The 16,261-nt window shown below is 38.2% G+C and overlaps 1 protein-coding gene across 3 annotated transcripts in view; it reads left to right on the top strand.

Annotated features, from left to right (window-relative positions):
• WWC2 (WW and C2 domain containing 2) overlaps nucleotides 1–16,261 on the top strand; it is a 170,424-nt gene that overhangs the window by 70,904 nt on the left and 83,259 nt on the right. For all 3 annotated transcript variants that reach the window (XM_019736137.2, XM_074329862.1, XM_074329861.1), the window contains exon 2: nucleotides 10,757–10,866. In XM_019736137.2, coding sequence (XP_019591696.2) covers nucleotides 10,757–10,866 — 110 coding nt within the window. The remainder of the gene's footprint in view (nucleotides 1–10,756; nucleotides 10,867–16,261) is intronic.

Raw genomic sequence — 16,261 nt, 5'->3', positions numbered from 1 at the left:
ATATGTTATCAATCAATATACATATATATATATATATATATATATATAAGAAAAACATAGACTGGAATGAAATACAGCATTAACTGATGTTATCCAAATGTAATAAGGTTATAGGCATTCAAAAACATCTTCCCATTTCCTTACGTTTGATAAAAGTAATACAGGTTCATTTAAATGATGTAATTAACCTCTTTAAGGCAGAGGTTGAGTATAACAAGGTTCTCTCCATCCCGAGGGGTGTGCCATGTGCCGGTTCCTTGTTCTGACTGGAGCACTTTCTCCAGTGAAGACTCAAGTTTCTTCCAGTCCTGGTCCTTGAGCAGTTGTTATTTGTGATGAAATCATAATGGGTGTGTGTTGTTTGAACTGTAGATAGGAGAATGAGACAGCCTTGATGGATGTTTGTTTGTTTGTTTGTACAATAATCTTTTAAGCCCTGTTCCTCTCTCAGACATTCCTACCTTCTTTGCTAACATATCCACATAAATCCTCAAACTGTTTTTCAAAACCAGATAATCCAACAAGCAAACATTTCTTGGCACTTAGGAGAGAAAAGAAGTTCAGATTAAAGTGTTTGCGCACCACTGTTTTCTTCTGTAGGGTAAGATTTTTTTTTTTTTTAACTTGCTGAATTATTGAAACACCTGAGATAAATTATTTTACCTCTTTGTAACTAAGACTCTTTTTTATTTAGCTATTCATTTATGATACATAAATCTAATTATAGTAAACTAAAATAAATTATAGGACCAGATATATTAATGCAGTACTGAAAGGTTTTTCTCCTCTCTTGTTTCACTGTCAGGAAACATCTTTATCAACTATCATCTTAATATCAACCTTCGTATTGTTTTTAGTAAATTCATTTATCATTATATATGTAAATAGAAAAAAAATTTTGATGACAATTCTTCCACGATATAATTGTTTTCATTTCTGTCTTCGTTTCTAACCTGCATCCATCCATTCAGTCAACACTGATTGTATGCTGTCTATGTATGAGGCAGGCATTGTGCTGGAGACAGAGAACAGAGCAGGGGCCGTGCCTTGGAGAAGCTCGTTGGCTGGTAGGAGAGACAACAGTGTGGTAAGACACCTGAGGGGGCTACTGAGTCTTTGTGGGGGTGTCCGACGGGACAGGCTTGAAGAACACTGTGTAAGAATAGCGTTCCTAGGTTAGATTGAATCGACACTTGAATGGTTTTTTAACATTGCCAAATTGTTTCTTAAAGGATTGTATCAAGTTACAAAATCACCTGCAAAAAATGAAAGTAACTGATCACCCACATCCGAACCAGAACTAAGTTTCATCATTATTAAGACAAAGTAAAACAAAACAAAAACTTGATACTCCAATAGGCTTAAAATTAAGCCTGATTATTGTTTAATTTGGCATTTCTTGTTATTTTAGTGAAGTTGAACATTTCCCCATATTTGTATTATTTTACTTCCTCTTGTAAAAATATTCACTTGGAGTCTTGGAATTGTTATAACTTGTTACTATTTTTAAAGAAACAATTTATTGAAGTGAAATTTACATGACACAAAATTAGCCACTTTAAAGTAAACCATTCAGTGACACAATTGAGTGCATTCACAATGTTGTACAGCCACCACCTCCATCTAGGTAGTTCCAAAATATTTCCATCACTCCAAATGCCATTAAGCAGTTTCTCTCCGTTTGATACTCTTTGTACCCCCTGGCAACTATTGATCTACTTTCTGTCATCATGGATTTCTTTATACTGGATATTTCATATACACAGAATCATACCATATATGGCCCTTTGTGTGTGGCTTCTTTCACTTAGCGCAAGGTTTTGGAGGTTCATCCACATTGTAGCATGTATAGATACTTCATTTCTTTTATGGCTGAATATATTCCATTGCATGTATATCCCACACTTTGTTTATGATAGAGATTTCAACTGTTTCCATCTTTTGGCTATTGTGAATTCTGCTCCTATGAACATCTGTGTATATGTAATTGTTTGGTTACCTGTCCTCAGTTCTTTTAGGTATTGAAATTGCAGGATCATATAGTACTTCTGTGTTTACTTTTTGAGGCACTACCAAACTGGTTTTACAGAAGCTGTACCATTTTACACTCTCACCAGCAATGTACAGGGTTCCCATTTTTCCACATCCTCATCAACACTTGTTATTTTCTGTTGTTTAGATTGTAGCCATCCTCGTGGGTGTGAACTGGTACCTCATTGTGGTTTTGATTTGTGTTTCCTTGATGACTAATGTTGTTGAGTACTTGTTACTATTTCATATAGAAGTGGGAAAATGAAAGAAAATGAAAGGCTTGCACTTGAAGGACTTATTTTAAAATAATTTAAATGTCTTTGAGGAAAAAAATATTTACTTAAAATGAAATAAAGTTGCCCAAATCTGAGAATTACTAAGCCATTAATTTTGTCTAAACACTTCATAGCTTTTATAATAGAGCTATTTCTGTAGTAACTTTTGCCTCCAGTTTCACCTTTAAATTGAATTTGTTTTCTGTTTCTCCATTCCCTGGGTGGATAGGGCTATCACTGGTGCCTTTTAACCAGTGGTTCTCAAAGTCTGATCCAGGAACCCACAGCAGCCTCACTTGGGAACTTAGAAATGCAAATTCGTAGGCACCCACCCCTGATCTGCTGAGTCAGAGACCCTGGGGATGGAAACAGGAATCTGTTTTATTGACCCTTTTGGATGAGTCACATGTACACTTAGGTTTGGGAACCACTATTCTAAATCAACATTTTTCAGGCCAGTCTTGTCTTAAGGAGCTTGTCGGAGATGTAATCTACAACTTTGGCTTTATTAGCACCAACTTTTTTTTTTTTTTTTTTTAGCTAAAATAGACAATATAAACAATTAAGTTGAATCATTTTCTAACTTCCTTCATAAGAATCATATGTATAAATCATATAGTTTTACTTAGAAATTGCTATTCAATCTACAAATCATGTCAAAGAGATAAATATTTTTCAAAAGCTACTTTTGATCTTTGGTCAGATCTCTAAGGAATTAAGAGTTGCATGTCCTTCGTATGTATTTTTCTTTTACCTGTGAGTGGACTTTATTTTTTACTGCTTCAGAGCCTCTATTGTGAAGGTCTAGGGTGTGGACGCCTCTGTAGCAGAGCATGCAGCCATTATTGCTGAAGAGGAGAGACGCTGACGATAGCAGCCTTTGGGCAGTGTCGTCTTAAAGTCCAGGCACCCCCACCCCCCAACACACACACATCCTGTCCCTCCAGAACTTTTTTTCTTCGTTATGTTTGAACATTTTTATTATATAATATTGAAAATAAAAGGTGTGTACATCTAATAACAGTTTCAACATACATGAAGCAAATCTGATAGACCTAAAAGAAAAAATAGACTTATTCACAATAGATTTGTCTATAATATCCACCACTATAGTTGCATATTTCAATACTCTTCTCTCAATAATTGATAGAAGAGATGCGAGGAGGATGGGGGGCTGGGTGAAAAAGGTGAAGGGATTAAGAAGTACAAACTGGCAGTTACAAAATAGTCATGGGGATGTATAGTATAGGGAATATAGTCAACAATATTGCAATAACTATGTATGGTGCCAGGTAGCTACTAGATTTATTGGGGGGGGGGGATCACTTCATAAGTTACATAAATGTCTAACCACTATGCTATACACCTATAATATTGAATGTCAATTGTAATTGAAAAATAAAAAATTTTTAAAAAGAAATAGAGACAAAAGCAGAAGGAATATGCAAGACCTGAACAACACCATCAACCAAGTAAACACTCCACCTAACAAAATACTTATTCTTTTCAAATGCACATAGAACATTCACCAAGATAGACCATATGCTGTGTCACAAAACAAGTCTTTTTTTTTGTTTTGTTTTGAAAAATATAGTTATTTGTCATAAAAATATGTGTAGTAACATGTAATGGATTTTTTTTTTACATTTCCACTGTCTCTATTCCTAGTGCTGTACTCGCTTCTTGTAAGTATATACATACATATATATACATATATATATATAATTATAGTTGACATTCATTATTATTCAGCTTCAGCTGTACAGTGCAGTGATCAGGCATCTGCATCATCCCTGAGGTGGTCTCCCTAATAAGACAAGTGTCCATTGGGTACCCTACAAAATCTCTACAACATTATTGATTACATTCCCCAAATTAATTTTCAAAACCCCATGGCCATCTTGTGGTTACTGACTGTTTTCTAATCCCCTCACTTTCCCACTTATCCCCACGCCCCTCCCATCTAGCAACCCTCAGTATTTCCTCTATGTCCCCAAAACTGTTTCTGATTAGTTCATTCACTTATTCTTTTCTTTAGATTCCACATATAAGTGAGATTATTTGGTGTTTGTCTTTCTCTGTCTGACTTATTTCACTTAACGTAATGTTCTGTAGGTCCATCCATGTTGTTGCAAATGGTAACATTTCTTTCTTCTATATGGCTGCGTAATACTCCATTGTATAAATGTACCACAGTTTCTTAATCCAGTCATCTACCGATGGGCATTTCGGTTGTTGCCATGTCTTGGCTATTGTGTATAGTGCTGTAATAAACAGAGGAGTGCATAAAGATTTTTGAATTAGAGTTTTGGATTTCTCCGGATAGATACCTAGGAGTGGAATTGCTGGATCATAAGGTAGTTCCATTTTAGGATTTTTGAGATACCTCCATACTGTTTTCCATAGGGGCTGCACCAATCTGCAATCCCACCAACAGTGCACAAGCGTTCCCTTTTCTCCGCATCCACGCCAGCACTTGTTGTTTGTTGATTTATTGATGATAGCCATTTTGACTGGGGTGAGGTGGTATCTCATTGTGGTTTTTATTTGCGTTTCTCTGATAGTTAGTGAGGTTGAGCATTTCTTCATATGTCTGTTTGCCATCTGTATGTCCTTTTTAGAAAAATGTCTCTTCATGTCCTCTGCCCATTTTTTAATTGGGTTGTTTGCTTTTTGGAGTTGAGTTGAGTGAGTTTTTTATAAATTTGTGATATTAACCCCTTATCGGATATATCATTGGCAAATATCTTTTCCCATTCAGTAGGATCCCTTTTTGTTTTATTGATGGTTTCCTTTGCTGTGAAAAACTTTTTAGTTTGATGTAATCCCACATGTTTATTTTTTCTCTTACTTCCCTCGTGCGAGGGGATATATCAGTAAAAACCTTACTCCGGGTAATGTCTGTGAAGTTTCTTCCTATATTTTCTTCTAGGAATTTCATGGTTTCAGATCTTACATTTAAGGCTTTAAGCCATTTTGAATTTATTTTTGTATATGGCGTAAGGAGGTGATCCAGCTTCATTTTTTTGCATGTGTCTGTCCAGGTTTCCCAGCACCATTTATTGAATAGACCGTCTTTACCCCACCGTACATTCTTGCTTCCATTGTCGCAGATTAAATGGCCATATAGACATGGATTTATTTCTGGGCTCTCTATTCTGCCTCCAGAACTTTTTAAAGGGACCCTTTTCTTTCCACCTCTTCCAGAAATTGGTGGGTCGTCAAATCCAAGTAGTGTATCAGTAGTTAAATCCATGTGTTAGGTAACAGTAGGGATAGCTGTAGACAGCATAATAAACTTAATGGCTGGAAACTTACAAATGTTCACTGGGGAGAGAGGTATGTGTTGCGTAGTCACATGTTTATGTGATTACAAGTAAGTCCCCCCGCCCTGCCGCACACAAGCTATTCAAATGGCAATAGTAATTGTATCTCCTTTGCAGTTTTATGAGGACTTTACTCACACATTTACATATATACACACACATACATAAACATATATACATAGATATGTGTGTGTGTGTATATATATATATATATATATATATATAACGTGTGGTTTGTGGTAAGCATGCAGTAAATATTTTATAATATTAGTATAATTACTACATATAAAAATTGACTTTTTAACATAGAATATTGTAAGCATTAACGTTTTTGCAAATAATATATCTGGGTCCCTATACCAACAGCATAACCAGCATGCTCTTCTGAAGACAAAACACCCACAAATATTGCCTGTCAGAAGTATACTCGTGAAATAATCACAGAATTAGGTTAAGTGTCGTTAGGAAGATTTGGATAGGGCCTCCTGGAAGTCATCCAGATTAAAGATCTCTAGGTTAGAATGCGTGAGTGGCTAGGAAGTGAATGGCAAGAGAGGAGCCAGATGATGTGAGGAAAGACGAGGGGAGGAGGACTGAGTATATTTGTAGGATGAATGAGAAAAATAATTAGCCTTATGAGAGGAGATTAATACTTGATAGTTGATGGAGTGAGAATGCAAAATGAGGAGAGACGGGTGGGATTAATGGCAGGAGAGGGGCAGGTTTTTGAGTGGAGGAAGAATAGACACGGCAAGAGCAACGGGACATTTGGTTCTGGAAGAGCAGACTTGGGAACCAAGATCATTGTGTTCAAATATTTGCAAGCCGATCCTGTGGAAGAGGGATTAAACTAGTTTTCTTTGGCACCAAGGGATAAAGCTAGGACCAGTGGGTAAAAGCCATAGGAAGATCAGACTTAGGGCCAACATAACAGAGAATTGTCCGAGAACCCAAGCAGGTGCAGAGGTGGCAGGAACTAAGTGTGAAGAAATGAGCCTGGCTAGACTCCCTGTTATGCTGCTTACGCACCAGCAGCTACAGAACAGAAGGTTGGACGAGTCATTTAAATCTGGGGTGGCAGCCCTCCGTGGCCCATTGCATCGGCCGGAGGCCTTCCCTGTCTGGCAGTCCTGCTATCTAATATGATTCTTTTTGAAACATTTAAGTGAATTTCCTCAAAGGCACAGAACGAACCTTGTTACCCTCCTCTGAAGTGGTTTGTATAATTTCTCTTCAAAGCCACTTTCTTCTTGCTGCTGCCTTTGACTCTCTCCTACTGTTCCCCCGCTTTTTGTTCCTTTGCGTTGCTGGTTACGCTGGCTAGAATAGTGATGGAAACAGAAGTTGTTTTGAGGGGACTAATCAACCTCATTATAAATTCAAGTTCCTCAGAAAGATTTTTGGTATTTTCCCCTCCCTTTAAAATTCAAATTGTGAACCCCATCCTTCCTCCTCCCCTCTTCTCTCAGAGCAATTGAGTAATATCGTGTGGGCTGATTCTGTAGTAGTCAGTTGACAATGCGAACTCGGCTTTGAGCTAAACAATGACAGGAGCAGATGCTATCAAGTAAAAATAACTGTTAAGACCTTTCACGTTCATGTGAAACTATGCATTTGGGAAGCTTCAATTGTGGCAAGAGTTTTATTAACCTGAAAATGGTTTTCCCTGTTAAGTGCTTTTTCACTTAGTGCAATTAGTACAGACTCAGTTTTTCTGCCTTGGTGCTTGGACACACACAGTACTCACATCATCTAATTATGAAGAGTAAATGTGTCTGTGACACCTCATGGCCTAGGACAGATACTCATGACGGGACAGTAAGTACTAAATGACAGACTGTGAAACTAATACAGCGCCCAGAAGGAGAGGAAATGCCACGCAAAGTTCAAGTTTTATGTGTAAACTTTGGCAAAGTGCTGCAGTAAATTGCCGTTTTCTTCCCATTAGTCACGGTGCGAGGAAGACGGTTTTTTAAGCAAAGAGTAATCCCTGGAATTTAGCATAAAGACTTGTTAATTTTAGGCCTTTTGCGCGATGTTGCTCCATTGTAGGGAACCAACAGAAAATACACTCCATCATCCATTTTTACTTCCTTAACATCAAAGGAAGCTTGAATATTTCAGAGATTCCCTGTGTAGAACATGAGTTAAGAAATTTAGAAGCTAATTAACATTTCTGTTCACTGTATTTGTTCTAATTCATACTGTTTCTAACTTTGGAATACATCTGTTTTGTGTTACTGCTTAGTATATCACAGTGATATATGTTCCCTCTCCCAGGACAGCAGCTTAACTAAGCGCATAATTTTGTTTGGTACCTGAGAAGGTTATTCTATTTATATCTTACAATTTGGGTAAAATTAAGTCCTAAAATTTTGAAATTTATAAATATGTATTTGATGGGTTTTCTTAATGATAGAATATGGAGAAAAGATATATGTTTATCCAGATACAGAAAATAAAGTAGTAAGTTGATTTTTGAAGTGATGCTGCAAAGAAACTTTTATGTTGAACTTTCCAGGAATGGAAACATCTGAATTTTTAACTGAGTTCACAATTACATGTATCATGTAGATCTAATTCTAGTTTTAGAACAGTGACAGTTAATAAAATGCTTATTATCTGCTGAACAATTAATGGGAAAAACTGGATTATTTCCAAGCATAATCAAGTTACCCTAACTTGTAATTATAGCACAGGATCTGAAAGCTTTTGTGACTTCTGAATCTAGGAGCATTAAATACTTTCATCTCATATGCTTAAATCAGATCATGTTGGTTTGGTGCCATGATAAAACTTGTATATCTCTGTTTTGTCATTTAAACTTACCATTTCCATGTCTTCTTCTTCTTCATTTCTTTAGGATGCTTGTACCTTTTAGACAGCATTAAGAAAGGAGTTGGGGAAAGAGAATCCTCAAACAGAATAACATGCAAGGTATCCTGGCACCAGGACTTTATCTAATCAGCTTTATTGCACTCATCAAAGATCAGTCTTGCAGACAATGTATGGAGACAAGCACACTCCTGTAGTTGGGGAATTTTTGATATAGTATCTAATTCCTTTGTCAAAAGAAAACTCAGTTTTCCTGGGTAGTTTATATAAGGTTGAAGTTGAACACAACTAAGAGCTCCATTTGATGACCCAGATTGAGTTCAAATTGACCCCATGTTTACAAAGTAAATACGACAAGTTGCCGTATTTGGGCACATCGCTTAACGTGAGAGATTTATTTCACTCATCCAATATTGAAGGTTACCGTTTGTCAGGCATTATACTGTTTAGTTCTCATGTAAACTTCATAACCCCACCCCCCATTTCAAAAATAGATTGGACAGTGGGGTTTAAGGTTGCCAACCTGCCCTAGCAAGTAAGTGGCAAGTAATTGGCAGCACAGGGTTTGACCCAGGTCTCTTTGATCCCAAATTTCAAGCTCCTAACGTCTGAGCCATTGATTCCCAAATTCTCCAGAATTACATGGAGAGCTTGATTAAACATACCTCACTGGGCCCTAGAGTTTTTGATTCTGTGGACCTACTGTGGAGCCCAAGCATTTGTTATTTCTAACTAGTCCTTACACGTCGATGCTGCTGGTTGTGAAGATGACTTCGAGAACCACTGTTCTGTCCTCTGCTGCCTGACTCAGCCCCTTTGGGGAATAAAAGAGACAACTCACGTGCCGTGACTGTGTTAATAATCACTAACATTCACTGAGTCCTTACCGTGTCCTAGATAGTGTTCTAAATTAGTCCCTTTTTATCCTCCCATTAATCACAGGAAGCAGTTAAATTGCAGGGAGAGGCTAGGGAGTGTGAGCTCCACTTAAAGAGAAGGAAGCTGAGGTGAGGACGAGAGAGGTGCTTAGCGAGGCCGTCTCCCAGTGAGTCAGGGGCAGAGCTGGCTGTACTTCTGTCAGCCGAACTGGTTTCGAAAGTCAGGGTCCCTGAAGCCATCTTCAGACGCGGACTTCATGCTATGGGAGGGTTGAGAGAAAGGGAGACACTTCCTCCCTTTCACCCCGTGGTGTTTTATGTCCTTGGAGGAGGGCTATTGAAGGCTAGACAATAGCCCTCCTTTTTCATGTTGTTCTCCCAGCATTCTGAGGGTTGATGACACAATTTGTTATTCTGATGCATGATGTGATTCTGTAAGTTACCTGTATTTCTGTTGAGCTATGACATCATTGATATTCGTTTGCATGGATAGAAAGGATTCACAAGTGATTTCACATGTAGAAACTGGCTTGGTGGTGCCAGTGCATTAAATTAGAAGATATGTCAAGTAATGCTGGCCACTCAACCACAGAGCATCACGAATCAGTAGTGTCAGCCTGCCTGTGGCTGCTCTGACAGCCAAGGAGAATCTCAAAAGCAAAAATAAAGGAAGTGACAGGGAAAATCAACCCAGAATTAAGTCTGAAACCTATACTCTGCTTAGGAAACTCATTTCCCCATTAGTTTGAAAGCTCAAGGAGAAAGAATAAGGCAGTTTCAAAAGGTGAGATCACATTGACATATAAATACTTGGTGTGTTTGGTTCCACTAAAATTTTTGTTGTGTGACTATTATGTACAAGATACTTAGAAAAATGTTTGTCTCTCAAGAATTCATAGCGGACCTCCCCATCGAGTGGTTGGTTCGTTTGTAGAAGAGCATCCAGACCTAAGTGAGTGTGGCGTGATGTGTGTCATGTCTCAGAGGCACTGACAGGATGATTTCCATGGCGCCAGGATTCAAATCCTGGGACAAATTTTCTTTCTAACAGCACGCTTTAGCTGTAGAGCTAAATAGACCTAGATCGCAGCCCTCCTTACTTTCAGCTTGGAGTTTCTTCCTGATTTAAATTGGCCTTATTTATTTATTGTATAAATTTGCCTGCGAGTCTTAAGCTGTGAATTTTCAAAAGGGTGTTAGGACATTGCTGCTTTTTTGAATGTTCGTCTCTATATTTTATCCTTGTTGTTTTTTCTTTAAGGTTTAACAAAAAGGGGTGCAAACTCTACACACAATCAAGAACCAAAAGGAAATGCAGTCTGGACAATTAGATTGTGGTTAGGGCGCTAAATTTTGACTTGTGTGGTTTGACGGAAAGAATCACCTGTGCATTTATTCTGGTCTGTTGTAGGTTAACGAAGCCCTTGTCGTTCGCTGACTGCGTTGGGGATGAGCTGCCATGGGGATGGGAAGCAGGGTTTGACCCTCAGATTGGTGTCTACTACATCGATCACATCAACAGTAAGTTTTCCTTTTTGGTAAAAGGAGCTGTAGCAGAAAAGTAATTCCCCCAAAGATAGAGTCACACAAAAGAGTAAAATAAACATTTTATAATGTGAATTTGTTTAACCCTCACTTTCTCAGTGACTAATATTTAATTGAAATGCCCATTTTTGGAATTTGGGGCATGTGTGTAGAGTTGGGCTTAATGGGGGTGGGGGGGATAGAGAGAGACAAAGGCTTCCAGTCTGTCTGTCTGTCTGCCTCATGAGGAGTTAGTTTTCTTTGGCATGAGTCTAGGAGCCTGTGGAGACCAGGAGCCATTTAGCTCCTCTTTCCGTGACCCCTGCACCTTCAGATTGGGGTCCCTCTTGTTCTTGCCATGGAAACAGGCGGGCAATGGCGCAGCTGTGCATGTCGATGGTGGGGTCGAGGGAAGGACCGATGCTCATCAGTAACTGGAAAACGCAGCAGTGGCTGCGGAAAAGCCCTAAACGCTTGTCTTGTTTCTGTTTCCTGATTTCTTGGTGGTTGGAAGGGGAATACCTCTCAATCTAATAGATTTTAAATCTGTCACATCCCTGACCTGGGAAGTCTAGAAGTGCGTATGATTACTGTGGCCATGTGCAACTTTGTGAAACACATATTTGAAGTATTTTCGTGTGTGTGTGTGTTTATATTTAGTTCTCTATTACCCCTTTAAAAATTTATTCAGATGGTCACATATAATACTAATATTCATTTTTCTTATTTTACTTAAAAATAATTGTTTTGTTTTTATAGATTTTAAGAAATGCATAATAAATTTATACTTATTATCTTAATTTCTCTTAGGTCTACAATACTGTTTAATATCTTTAGGGATAGTATCATTATAGGAAATTATTTTATTTAATGCTCATTTACGAGTGATAGCTTGCAACTGCCTTTGTGTAGGTATATGGTAATGTTTTTGAAAGCCACAACCCATATAAATAACTCTGAGAAATCTAAGAATGTTAACTATGTAAAGTATGTTCACATCACATATCAAATTTGTGAAAATATTCTTGCCCTGATTCCACTGGGGTCTTTCTTTACTGGGCAAATACTCGTTTCCTAGTCAGCCCCTACTGGCCTCCGTTTTCATCTCCTGCCCTACCCTGCCCTGGCACTGGAGGACACTACAGCTGTACCCTGTGCTTCCTGAACTTTCTGCCTTTCTTGGCATTTGTTGGTTCTACCCCCAGCCCTCTCAGCAACTGCATCCTCCTCCTAGGGGCTGCCTGCTCAGGCCTCACGGCTTCCCAAAGGCCACCTCTGGCACCCGGCCCTCCAGCGTGCAGGTTCCCACCCCCATTCTGAATTAGCTGCCCTGTCCAGGTATTCCTATGGTACCAGCTACTTAGGGATTTTTAAAAATCACTTACATTCATTTAAATTATTTAGTTGTACATTTTCCTCACTAAATTATGAGCATCTTGTGGACACTGGTGGCGTCTTTGTTTTTTTATCCTTGGGTACCTAGTATAATGATAAACTCTTAAATGTTAGAAAGCAGAGCTTAATTGTTTAACTCACAGAGTAAAAGCTTTCTGTTTGTTTTTGAAATAATTAAAATGCATTTCAAGTATAAATTATGCTTCAGAAAGCACCATTCTGAATATTTAAAAACTTGATTCTCAGTATAAAGTTTTAGGCCTACCATTTTGCTTTAGTGCAGTAATGGTATCCCAGCGGCCTGATGGATTTACTGTGCCCTAAAGTGCCCAAATTACCCACAGCAAGTAGTTTTCCCACTAAAAAGGACCTGGCCCATTATCTCATTAATCTTAAAGACATGCCTGTGAAGTAGTTTGGGGAGCAAATGGTATTATCTTCTCATAACAGCTGGTCCACACATATGTTGTATCTTGACATTGTATAGTTTCAGCATTATTTTCTCTTTATCTTAATAAAAAATGAAATAAAGAATGTTTGGCTGTTTAATACTATTTCTGTGTAACACTATTAAATATCTAGTGGAAGTAAAAGATTTGACCTTGACAATGATAGTTGTATTAGGCCTTAAGTGTTTTATGATGGAATTCACCTTTTAGTGGGTGTGTATGTGGAGTGGGGGTACAGGTAGATATTGGCAGGGGAATGTTAACTATCCAGAGGTAATTATGAAGTACTGTTCATAAGATTTTGATATTATCATTATAACTAGAAGTAAATCACTTTTCGACAGGGTCAGAATTATACCCTAATTTTTTGGTCTTTCCCGTAGTAATTGAGATCTCATTTATATATAATAAAATGCAGATTTTAAGTGTGTCTTTCAGGATAATCCTTTTAACTGCCACTCCAGTCAAGATACTGAATATGCCCATCACCCCAGTAGGTTCTTTCCTGCCTCTTTCCAGTCGCAGCCTCTCCACTGCTGCAAGTTGCTCTGGTTTCTGTCGTCACGGCTTACTCTTACCTTATATGAAGTTCTAGAACTTCATATAAATTTGATTGTGTGAATAGAACCTTCACTCAACATATTTTTAAGGAATATACTACCGATAAACACACAAGATCACAGATGAGTATTTATCTTACACATCTGACAAAGGACCCATATCCAGAACATATAAACAACTCCTGAAAATCAACATTAAAAAGGCAACCCAATTGAAAAGTGGGCAACAAACTTAGACACTTCTTCAACTCTCTTCTCTTTCCCCATACTCTCTGGCTTCCATGGAGCCTCTTTTTCTGTGTTCTTGTTAGTAAGCAGAGACCTTAGCCTCTCCACACCATTGACTACTTCCCATGACTGCATATGTCTTAGGACAAAGTAGGGGAAAGTGAGCCTGTAATGGGCAGCCACCACCACCACCACTATCGCCTGCCGTGGGCTTGCGCATTTGTTCCTGGGGTTTCTCTGGGGTGGCCATGGAGCTCTCTCTTCCTCCTGTCCTCTTACAAGGAAGAGTGGGTTTGATCTTGGAGCTTTTTTGTCTGCACCCTTTTGCAGTCCCAGAGGATACGGGAAACCCAAGACATATGGGAGGGATAAAACAATAACGAAATAGGAACTCACCGGCATATGACTATTCTGTGAGTTCTGCTTTCCTTCCACAATCCTCCTTGTTCTTACTTACTTTTTAGAGTCTTCCTTTGATTTTTTTACGTATTATGTCCTTGGTTTTCAGTTGTAATCAGTGGGAGAGATTGGGTGATATGTGCTTACTCCATATTACCCTGAACTCCAAACTCCTCTGTGTTAGCTTTGAAGCAACACATGTGTTCAGGTTTGATGAAAATTCCTCAAGCGTATATGATCTTTTATATGGAGTTGTCTCCTTTAGAGGAATGAAGATAAATTTGTGGCCCCCTATTTCATCTCTGTCTTACTTCATCCTTTATATTTCTCTAGGAGGATAAACTGTTAAGGTATTTTACACAGAAAAAATGTAGGTACTTTAAATACCCAAGCAAAACATATTATGGTGATAGTGACAGCACTAAGAATTGTCAGTGTGTATTATTATTATGTGATAATTTACAAATTTTGTATCGTTGTCAAATTCAGGGACTCTTCTCAGTCACAGGTGTCCTTTTCTTCCACCTGGATGTAAACTGGCCTTTCTTCCTGAACCTCTTAACGTTTCTTACATCAGACTGTTCCTTCTTTCTCTCCTCGTTTGCCTCTTATTCCTTTTGTGAGCCCCCATATCTTGTCATTCTCCAAAGGTGTGACCTCACCCTCATCTGCTGGCAGCTGTATCTACAACAGTACTTCGCTTTGCCATTACTATGCACATGACTTCTGTCTGTATTGCTGGCTCTGATTGTCCTAATATTTTGTCAAACATTTCCAGTTATAACACACTGCTACCTATTTTGCTATCAAAACTTTAAAACAAGTATAAAAGTGGATTCTTCAGTTTTCCTTTTGACTTTATTATTTTTTGAAACATTGTACTCCTCATGGTTACTGAATTAAAAAATTTATAATCATCTTGTCAATGTCAATTCCTGTTGATTTTTTCTCTATAACATAATTTCAAATTTGCTCTTTTAGCCTCTTTTCCACTGATGTTTTCCTCATTCAGACACTCATTACCCTGTACCTTTTGGTCCTTTCCCTTTAAAAACAAAACAAAACAAAACAACTTTATAAAAGTAATAGATGTGCATAGGAGAAAAATAAAAAATGTAGGTAAAGGAAGAAAAAATTAAAAATTTCTCTATGTTCACACAATCAGAGATCTAAGTATTCTAAACCTTTTAGTATATATTCTTACACACATACATACACATGCACACACACAGTTTTAAATATATTTTATACTTCGAGTAGGGTTATATTACACATACTGGTTTTTTCTTTATAAACTGCTGTTTTCACTTGATGTATAATCTTTCGTCAAAAAAACTTCTGCACAATTTTATCAACTTTTGATAGTAGAACCTCACATGCCCTTGCTTAGCACCTTTCTGTGGCACACCATTGCTTACAAAATGAGTTGCATGGTGACTAATCTGAGGTTAAGGAACCGTAGGCTAGTCCCTTTGGAGAACTGGAGGAGAAATGAGGAAGTATAATAGAATGTGGAGAGAACCATTCTCACACTAATAGAACAAAGGAGAACAAGGAGAAGAGCCCCATCCATTCTGAAGCGTGTAGCTGGGCTAGTAGAGAAGGGTCCTTAAGCCAATACCCAAAGAATGAGTTAACCAGGCCTAGAGAACAAGGGTTTGGGGGTTGGGAGAAGGAGAAAGTTCCTGGAAGAAGGGAGACCACAAATAAGGCCAAAGGTCTAGAGAGGCCACAGAAAGCAGAGCTGATGAAAGAAGGAAAAGAAATTCAGTGCAGCTGAAGGCTGGTGTGGCTGGGGCCGGGAAAGAGGGCTGGAGAAGTAAACACGGACTAGGGCCTGAAGGGCCTCTTGTCTGGAACCTTTCAAAGCCCTATTTAGTCACTGCCTGTTCCATCGGACCTTACTTTTTTCAGCCAGAGGAAACCCCTATGTCTCTAAACTGCCATGGCACTTAACCATTCTCTTCTCAAGGCTCATCGCTTTCTACTACATAAAATAGTTGTGTTTTTGTTTTAATTCATATGTCACAATTTCTTTTATGTTTTATAAGTTCTTGGAAGGAGGGATCGTGCCGCCACATCTTGTTTCTCCCATCGCATGTGGTAGATGGTCAGTAATTGTAGAACTAACAAACAGATAATAAGCATAGCAGGTCATTTCTAAAACGGAAGATAAGGAAAGTTGCTCATATTCATTTTATTCATCTTCCTGAGCACAGCAGGAAGAGTAGAAATATGCACGTAGACAGAAATAATATTCCTTTGAAGAGTCTAATGTTGTCTTTCATGAAAAGCTCTTGTAACTCACAATGTGTTCTCTATAAAGTTTCACATCTATAAAACTGATAGAATGTGAATTCC

Source organism: Rhinolophus sinicus, linkage group LG04, assembly GCF_036562045.2.
Source record: "Rhinolophus sinicus isolate RSC01 linkage group LG04, ASM3656204v1, whole genome shotgun sequence".
NCBI classification, from domain to species: domain Eukaryota; kingdom Metazoa; phylum Chordata; class Mammalia; order Chiroptera; family Rhinolophidae; genus Rhinolophus; species Rhinolophus sinicus.
The sequence above is the reverse complement of the archived record's forward strand: the minus strand, read 5'-3'. Positions and strand labels throughout refer to the sequence as shown.